At 38.2% G+C, this 9,725-nt stretch overlaps 1 protein-coding gene across 1 annotated transcript in view; it reads right to left on the bottom strand.

Moving 5' to 3' along the window:
* Positions 1-645: 645 nt before the first annotated feature.
* LOC104075833 (MAP/microtubule affinity-regulating kinase 3-like) overlaps positions 646-9,725 on the bottom strand; it is a gene marked incomplete at its 3' end in the record, with an annotated part of 12,582 nt that continues 3,502 nt past the window's right edge. Inside the window, exons 4-9 of the mRNA XM_009576491.1 lie at positions 4,269-4,325; positions 3,081-3,317; positions 2,867-2,986; positions 2,039-2,138; positions 1,665-1,777; positions 646-883 (exon numbers count right to left, since the gene is read on the bottom strand). Of these exons, the coding sequence (XP_009574786.1) occupies positions 646-883; positions 1,665-1,777; positions 2,039-2,138; positions 2,867-2,986; positions 3,081-3,317; positions 4,269-4,325 (865 nt within the window). The remainder of the gene's footprint in view (positions 884-1,664; positions 1,778-2,038; positions 2,139-2,866; positions 2,987-3,080; positions 3,318-4,268; positions 4,326-9,725) is intronic.

Here is a 9,725-nt window from a genome sequence, read left to right as displayed (position 1 = left end):
ATATTAAAAAGCACCACAAAACACAATAACCGTCATCCCAGGAGACTCCCCAAGGAAAGCAAGCTCTGAATGCACTTGAGGTATTTAAAAGTAGACCTAAACAGAGACTCTTTCTATGACTTAGTATCTGGGCAGGAAGATGTTTAAGATACTTAGAAAACCCTACGCTACTATCCTGCACGCTCATTAAGCAGAAGAGTTCTAAGTTTGTCTGAGTCACTGATCTTTAGAAATTTAATTCCTGCAGGACAATCAAGTGACACTATCCTCAGGAAACAAGAAATATTGGCAAATTGACATTTCTTCAAGTTTTGGACACAAGCTGACCTACTAGTGTCAAAAGAAAACAAAAGCTGAACAGACATAGCAGAGCATGGGGGAGGAGTGCTGTGCTTTTCATGAAAAAAGGGGGTTGCAACATTCTCTTCAATTTGTGTATCAACATTTTCCCAGCACAGTCAGGAATGCAAGGGACGACACAAGGCAGAATAAAAGAATGAAGTTGGTGTATTCAGCATTCCTCTAGAAGCTGTTTTTGAAGGCTTTATAACAGAACCAATTTAAAAAAAAAAAAAAAAAAAATCAGTTATTCAGTAAATTATTTAACCACCATGCTGTGAGCTACACTGCTGTCATCCTCCTTACCTTTGGGGGATGGAGACAAATTCAGAAATCGAACAGAACTGAAAGTCACTATATTCTGCAACACTGAAAATGAGAATTGCTCACCGTGATCACTGTACCGCCGCTGTTTCTGGCTAGAAGATATGCTTCTCTGAACTTTGTGATGAGGAGATTGTCCAGTGCTATTATTAAGATCGCTACTTGGCCTAACTTTGGCAAGTGAAAGATTGCTGCTGGAGCTTGAATCACTTGCATCCAACTACAATATAAATGAGAATATTAAAACAAGGAGTTCAGACAAAACAAATTAAACATCCACCACATTACGGGAGCAGTAACAGGGAGGCAGAAGGAAGACAGCTCTGGTACATAGGAAATTTTGTGACAGCAAGAATGTTGCTTAGAGGCCCCAACTTCTCTTAGATTCTTGTGCAACTGTCTTAGGTGAAACTCTTTGGAATCTGCAGCTCCTCAAAGGACAATGAGATAAAGAAAATACATCTCTACTTTCAGTACTCTCTCCACAGAGTTCTTTAAGATTTTAACAGGAAGAGAGGATACATTTAGAAGCCACCATGCTAATTCCTCCAGCAGAGGAACCAAGAGCAGCTTACTGATGCTGAGCCCTCTCAGCATCATATGGGAAGGTAATCTACAGTGCAAGAAATTTTTTTAGGTTGATCGGTCCTGCTCCTTGCTTCTCTTAAAATATTTACAGCTGGCACATTCACACTTGCGCTCCTAGACTAGACAGGACAGTAACTGGCATACACAGTCCTTCAGAGGAGTAACTGCTGAGCAAGCAGGGTAGTTTTGGGGAGCCTAAAGGCAAGAGTTTACTGAATCAGATCAGGGTGAGAGCAAACACAGCATCATTTGGACAGTTGACACTGACAATTAAAATAATGTGATTTTAAGCGTAATGGACTTTTGTGCAGGAATGTAATGCCTAGAGTTACTGACTTAATTTTTGCTTGTAACTTTGCTAAGGACACTTTCTGATTCCTTTTTTTCTTTACATTTGTAAGAACGGTACTTACCTCTGATGATTTCCTTCCTAGCAGTAAATATGTAGCTGTGATTTCATCATACTTCATTTTACTAAGGGATTCTTGAATTTCTTCTTGAGAATATCCCATTCCTACCATAATATCTAAAAAAAAACCCACACACACTGTAAGTAACAAACACTCTGATGTTTAGGCTGGCTGAGTGTTTAAGTTCAAGAGAAAGAATGGAACATTTAAAGAATTAACCAAAGAATTAAATGTGAGAACATAAAACCCTGATGAAATATCAATATTAAAAGATTAGTTACTTTTTCCAAATGGCAAACAAATACCGAGTGGTGGAGGAAAAAAAAACCCACCCACATCATGCAAACAGTATCACATTCTGAAAAATACTCAATTACCTATTCTTTTCTGGTCCGAGATGTCTAGTTCTGGTTCAACAAAAGGTTTAAGTTCGTCCTCCTCATGCCCTGCATTGATCCACCTGTCCTTCATAATTTGCTATAAAAGAAAGGGTTTTGTTAGTACAATACACTTACCACCAAAGAAAACGAGCTGTTGAAAGAACAACTCCTCTCTCTACCAAACACTAAGGCCTTTTCTAGTTTTTCTTTTCCAGAACAGGCCCCAGCACCTACTCAGTTTTGTTTTGCTCCAGTGAGGAGAATCAACAATCAAGAATCAAGCCAAGCTGCTTCCCAATCAGCTGTATTGTAGCACATAGCTGAAAGCTAAAAGCCCATAACACAGACCAGGAGCAGTGCGACAACTCTGACAAGGCTAGTAGGTCCAGGCTCGACTATGGAAGTCCATGGAAGCCAGTATTGTTTTGGCCTTTCTCCTCCATGATGGTACAAAATGCAGGCAAATGGCAACCACACCATAATCTAGCAGTCAATACTTCCAGTTCACATTTGAAAATGTGGAAAATGCCCTGGTAGATGATCCATTAATGGAGGAATCCACAATGTAACCATCAGGAAAAGTTATATGACATATGCAGTGTAGTCTTACATTCATTTTGAAAGTAACTGTGGAGTCAGGTGTCTTGTAATCCCAGCAAACAAAATCTTAAGAAAAAGCCATATGCTTTACTCAACAACACCCCTCTCCCAAACCCACTCCAAATAAACTATTCAGGAACACTACGACAATAAAAAGTTACAGCTCAGAAATAGTTTGCAAAATATAACCTCTAGCTTTCTGAGGCACCTTATTTGTGCCATTACCTCTAGAGTGCCTCTTTTTGTTGGGTTTAGCACCAGAAAACGTTTGAGGAGGTTTTCACAGTCTGTGGACATGTAGAAAGGAATCCTGTATTTTCCCCTTAGCACTCTTTCTCTAAGTTCCTTGGTAACAGAAGAAGAACAGACAGTAAGTTGTAAGCAGCAAATCACTTAAAACATTAGGGAAACATGCCCAACATGTTCTACAAAAACACACCTTTAAGTTCTGTCCATCGAAAGGAAGAGATCCACTCACAAGGGTATAAAGAATAACACCTAAACTCCAAACATCTACTTCAGGTCCATCGTATTTCTTCCCTTGAAAGAGCTCTGGAGCAGCATATGGTGGGCTGCCACAAAAGGTGTCCAGTTTATTTCCGACTGTAAACTCATTGCTAAAACCAAAGTCAGCTATTTTAATGTTCATATCTGCATCTAGCAACAGATTTTCAGCCTGGAGGAGAAAGAATGGTTTGTAAGACAAACTTAAAATACTTGATTTAAAATGCTATTGTCCGTTTTACTCATTCTTGAAATGCAAAAAGCTGAAATATCTGTTAACATTCCCTTCCTTGCAATGTCTTTAGGTATGCTTTAGTCTATCATTCACATATCCCCTATTCTAAAAATCTCTGTACAATGGCTTCAGACTATGGGAGCTGTTATGCTACCTGAAAACTGTGTTATACTTTTTATCTGTTTTCTCCACAGAAATGCATCCTGAGCTATTGTAACTTGTATTTTTGATCTATTAAGATGAAAACAAGATATAATCTCACTATCCATACTTTATGTGGCATTCTTGCAAAAGTTTGGTAATACACGTAACTTAAACTTTTTTCAAGTGGGGTTTTTTTTTGTGGTGGTGGTGTTTGGGTTTTTTTTTTTGTTTGTTTGTTTGTTTTTTAAAGTTACAAAGCTATGATATGTTGAACAAGTTATGTAGCAACACTATTAATATAAAAGGCACAGTTTAAAGAAGGGATATACCATTTCATGCCAAGCTACAAAGAAGCCATACTTCAGTTTCATCATCACAACTGATAATTCATTCTGTTCAGGACTAAAACTTGTTACATCTCTATCAAAGTACCTTTTTTTTTTTTTAAAAAAAAAAAAAAGATCTCTCAGCTAACACTGACCCGTATCAGATTTGAATCTGACCACAGGGTGAGACGCTATCTTTCAGCAGCCATTAGATTTCTACATTTAAAAGCCTTACAAATCCTCTTCCTTTTATTTGAAATGGTTCTATACTGTAAACACTCCTCAAAACTTGCTATAACACATGCAAAAAAAAAAAATCAGAAAGCTTACTATACACTATTTTTTATCAGCACAATCAAAATCACACCCACAGGTACAGAAGCTGACACACACACTTCACACACTTTTTCCTACTCACCTTGAGATCTCTATGAACAATATGCTTTTGATGGCAATACTGCACTGCAGATACTATCTGGATAGAAAACAAGCCCAATTGTATAAGTGACATCTCAAAGAAACAGAAGTTTTAATCAAAAAGTTCACCTTTTATTACTAAAGTTGACATGTACTTATCCACTTAGAGCTACATAAACAACTATTACAGTGACTAGTATATTTGAGGGAAAGCTGTTAAATAACTTAAGTGTTTGTTACTTAATCTATTTGGTTTCTGCTATACTTGAAAGGGGATTTTGTTTTTCCTGTGTGGCTAATTATAGACCAGTAGAAGCAATGACTTTCAGAAAGGTTACTGAAATATTTCCATGCCAATACTGTATACAGCTATAAAAGCTCTCCCTCTAGACTGAAGTTTTCCAGTCCCTCTCCAAAGGTGATTTTTCATACCGCAGCATGAAGAGAAAAGGGTAAGAAATGGGCTTAGCTACTGGAGAAACTACTGGGAAACAGCTTGTTTGTCAAAACTTACGCAGCGAGAAGCCACTGTGCATCTGACAGAGGTCTGCTGTCTAAGTGCATATGGTTTACTGTATTTTGTACACTGTACAAAAGTAGCAAGCTCAATGGAAAAAAACTCTCTATGTCTCTCAAGTGTAACAGAAAATTTCTTCCATCATCATTTCCAAATATCATTAAGTTTTTCCCACTTTATATAGCAAACTATATAAGCTATTTACACAGTACACTGTCCTAATACATAGCTTTAGAGTCATAAGCATTGCTTCAGAACTCTACATGTATGGAAAAGCTGGATAAAGTCTTACTCTTACATAATCACAAATGCGGTCAAATACGTTTTATTGTCATGCATATGTGGTCAGAATTGAGGCAGATGTTACGACTTCTTAAAATAAGTGGAACCGCACATAAAAATAATTTAATGTTAATAACTACGCTTAAATAAATATATTTCCATTCTTCATTCAAGATTAAGAAGATTTCCAACACAGAAAGATGAGGTATCATTATTGTTACAAAAAACCCCTCATGATCAGACCACCCAGCTTAGCGTAAGGATCCTCCTGTACCGGTAAGAAGCAATGGTTCTCCGCCTCAGTATTTAGAGTAGGTGAAATTAAGGTTCTTGTTAGGTCAAAGAACTGACCTACCACCAATGTTACAATCTTTGTGCCCCTGTATTATTGAATCACGCAGGTGCAAAATGCCACCTTAGAAACCAAGCAGTCTATGAAACGTTGTCTACACTTTCATTCTGGTTTTGCTTGTTCCTTTATGTATTGGCTCTCTCTTTCAGACTCCAAGTTCAGCTTTTTACAGTTACTGAAACTGCCAAAGTGCTCCCACACCACCACTTGTACCATCCTTTTGGTTTTCCCTCCTTTCCGCTACCATTAGCAGTCACAAGCTCACTCTGCACGTGCTTCCAAGGCTGACAGCATGACAAACACCTCAAGCTTTATTTGGGAGTGCAGAGACACAGCACTATACCACTCGCTCCTAAACTGCTTTTACTCTGACTACCTAAGAGCAGAAGGTCTCGCAGGTGATCAATCACTAGTTGCCTTTGGAGATGCTTTTGAACTATCTGCATTGCAACAGGATAGCACAGAGACTGCAGAAGTGAGTCCAATCTAGACGGAAAGGAAATAATGTAATGTATATGACAATAATTGAACAGCAGTCAAAACTGAATGAAAAATAGCACAAAGCATGGCTGCACTGGATTGACTCCCTTGCCTTCCACCTTCCATCACTGTTTCAATTGACAGCCCCCTCACCCCCAACCTACTTGAGTGTGAGAAATTTGCTGATGCTTGGCAGGTAGGGAGAAGAGGGGAAGAAACAGCAGACCTTTTTGCTAAAGGTAACAATTGGAGCATTGAAATACATTTCTTGGGAGGGATTTCAAAAATCTGTATAATCATAGGTTTTAAAGAACAAGTTAGAACAAGTTATCTCTAGGCAGACAAACCATTCTTCATAAGGATTAAATGACAAAAGGATAGATAAATGACCTCTCAAGGTCCCTTCCACACTGCCAAGAGTATTTTGTTTCTTAACTGGAACATAAAAGTAAGATGTTATTTTGTGGATTTTTTTTATTTTCCAAGACCTGTCCCTAACATCTACCAGCATTAAAAATTCTAAACTGCTTCTGCAGGGAAACAGTGGGAAGACTGAAGGAGGCCAGATCTAATCGGCTGCAGTAGAGGAAGAGAGGGAAGTAATACACATGAATTTAGGAAGACCCACTGCCCGAAGTCTTGGCTTCCCATTTTTTGGATTAATTCTTATCCAGATGGGCCGATTTTTCTATGGAAAAAGGATGGTAAGACCGAACCAGAACTGCTTGGAAGCCTGTAACAGGGGAAGAAAAATGAGGTGACATTAAGAATGCAAAACATTCTGGATTTGAATTTCTCACACATGGCTGCACAAAAGGAGCTTGAAATGGAGAACTGCAGAGCATGGCTGTATTTTTAGTGTTTGTACCCTCTCCTGTGTTCCTTGTCAAGCGTGACTGGAATAATGCAATCACTGCCTTTTACATTCTTTTTTTCCTGCTAAAAACCTTAAGTATGCATAACAAAATGGACAAAAAAAATTATTTTTTTAACAAGCAAAGAGGGGAGAATTACCAAATTCTGCTCTTTGCCTGCTAGAGAGGAAGTGCCTCCTCAGATAAAACACAAGTGTTTGATCCAGAAATCACATCTACTGAAAGAAGAAACGCGATCTGAAAACAAGATATAATACAACCTATTGTTAATAACTAAGCTCAATACCACAGCACAACTGTTTCTTCAGTTTAAAGAGAGCCGTCTGTTAAACCAGTTAGTAAATTAAAAAAAAAAAAAAAAAATCCTTATTATGTCATAAGTCCCTATCTAACATAAGAACAGCTGCAGTGAAACAGATAAAAGATCTACAGAGAGCATTCTCCCTCCAACGACGGCTAAAAGCTATACGAAGCTATTCTGGGACTATGGTAAGGTGAAATGAATAGTTTTATGACCTGTAAACCCAGCAAGATCTAATTTCCTTTGACACTGTCCCACAGTCAGCGCCCTAGTGTCTAATAGCACTGATCAAAGTTTCCTGACTTCTGTCCTGAACGCTTGCTTCTCTCTAGCAAACTGCAATATGGTCGTGCTATAGTTTCTCTCCTCGGGTTATTACTATGGTTCTCTCTTTTTTTCCAGGCGCTCAGGCTTTTGAAGCTCTTTGAGATCAAGGTCCTCTAAAATTGGTTGAGCTCAGTAGCTGGGAAGTCAGCTGTTGAGGGAGGACAGAGCACAGTTGCCTGTGCCAGGAGACAAGACTTACAAGAAGAAACTGAGAACATACTTTTGTATATTTCAGTGGATTCAAGTGAGGCCATCTATGTATCTTCACAAACAGCATTTTGTCCACCGAAGTACAAAAAAAGAAAAATCAAGCTGAGAATCTGAAGTACCTAAAATCAACTCTTGATGGGTCAAATACCCAGCTCAGCAGGTAATTATCTTTTAAATTCTTTCCCTTCACATTTGTTTTTGAGAAATGAAGTTACATGTATCCTGTACTACCCACATTATCCCATAAAATTAAGCACTAAGTGTACCTGTAAAACACGTTTGACCTGTTTCCACAAGTTTTCACTTAAAGGGGAGTCGAATTGTTAGAAAAAAAATAGGTAATTGTTGAACAAACATGCAATTTCAATGGAATTACTGCAAGATCTTTTCCACACAATTCCTGATAAAAGAAACTGAGGACAAAGAGCAGAGAACCATACCAGTAGAAGTTTTCAACGTTCACATCTTGAGAGAGAACTCCTCTCAAGTTACTCTGAAGCTCTTCAAGTGACATTACAAAGAGCAAGGCAACAGTCTGGGATTTAGAAGAGACGGCTGAAGTGGGAACGACTGCTCCACAGCCCATCACGTCTACTCCAACACAGCACAGAAACACATACCAGAAACCCTCAAGCACAAAGGAAAGTTCTCTACCTGCCAGAATATGAAAGGGAGGGAAGCAGCTTTGAAAAGACATGTAAGATTTTGTTAAAGAGGAAGAAAAATTTTCCTTACTATCAAGCTGTCTAACTCCAGTAATCACAAATCACTTCTGGGGATATGAAGTCTGCAGCTGCTTTTTTGGGGTTGTTTTGTTTGGTTGGTTGGTTTTTGGTGTTGTGGGTTTTTTTGGCAAAAGATTTAAGAGGGTAAATACAAGACATAAAGAGATGAGAGAAAACAAAAGAACAAGGATTTCACAGAAATGCTTTTGTTGCCTCCTTATGTTGGGTTAAATTCTCTTTTTCTTTACTTTCATTGCTACTTTTGAGCTTATTGTTTATATCGCTTTCACACAATTCTTACTATGAGACCGAGGCAGCAAAACAGTTGTGGCACAGTTTCCTAGTTCCCAAATTGTTCCTTTTGGTCACACTACCCACAGTGTAGTGTTTTACACCCAGAAGTGTAAAAGTTTTCTTTACAAGGCATTTTTGTGAAAGTCATTAATCAATTTACCGGAAGTCTCATATATTACATCAAACTTCTATTTTTGTATGGCTACACTTAAGAAGTGAAGCTATCGGAGCCTTCCCTTCCAACAGTGAAACAGACTGTCACGTCATTGCCACAATTCACCAGTTTAAAAACCCTACATATCGTTCAATAAAACACTCTTATCCCTATTCATTACTTTAAAGTGTCATTAAGCAGGAGCATAATTTTGATATTTATCACTTTTCACATTATCTAGGTTATCCAAGTGACCAAAGGGATGGAAATAACGTAGGCATTTACAAATTTCTGCACAAGAGTGGAAAACAAAGTGTATCAGACCAGTCAGATCTGCAAATGAAACTCTAGATGCTACAAGAGCAGAGATTTGGATTTTAATTAGTTATGCAAAAATACTTGTTTATGTTCAATACTGCTTTACTGTAGTATGGAAATGCTTTTTACAGACCAATGAAATTCCAACATCTTTGCAGGGCTAGTTTATCCATCATAAAAAAAGCTAAACTAACAAGCCTAGAAATTACTTTTCCGTGACTTTTTAGAACAACTATTAAACTGCATCCTTTCATGTAAGTGGATGGATGTGAACGGATGCCTGTTACATGCACCGCCTTGCATTTTGAAACTAACCTTTTTGTAGCCTGTTACATTTGAATAACTTCCAAAAGGTTACAGTCCAGCTGAACTAAGGATATATGAAATCAACCCAGAGGAAATTAATTTTGGAACAGAATACACTTCCAAATCAAACAGTCACTGTGTTCTGGCACTCCTGGACACCCTGGCACACAGCACTAAAGAAACTAGCATCACTGAATGGACTACTAACCCCTTTGAAGTATTACTGTAACCCAAGTTCTTTCTCACTCTGGGCTACAACTCCACTGAACACTGCTAGAAGTCAAACGCAAAGGACAGCCGTTTTACTCATTTCAGCA

Source organism: Fulmarus glacialis, unplaced genomic scaffold (assembly GCF_000690835.1).
Source record: "Fulmarus glacialis isolate BGI_N327 unplaced genomic scaffold, ASM69083v1 scaffold40890, whole genome shotgun sequence".
In the NCBI taxonomy this organism is placed as follows: domain Eukaryota; kingdom Metazoa; phylum Chordata; class Aves; order Procellariiformes; family Procellariidae; genus Fulmarus; species Fulmarus glacialis.
The sequence above is the reverse complement of the archived record's forward strand: the minus strand, read 5'-3'. Positions and strand labels throughout refer to the sequence as shown.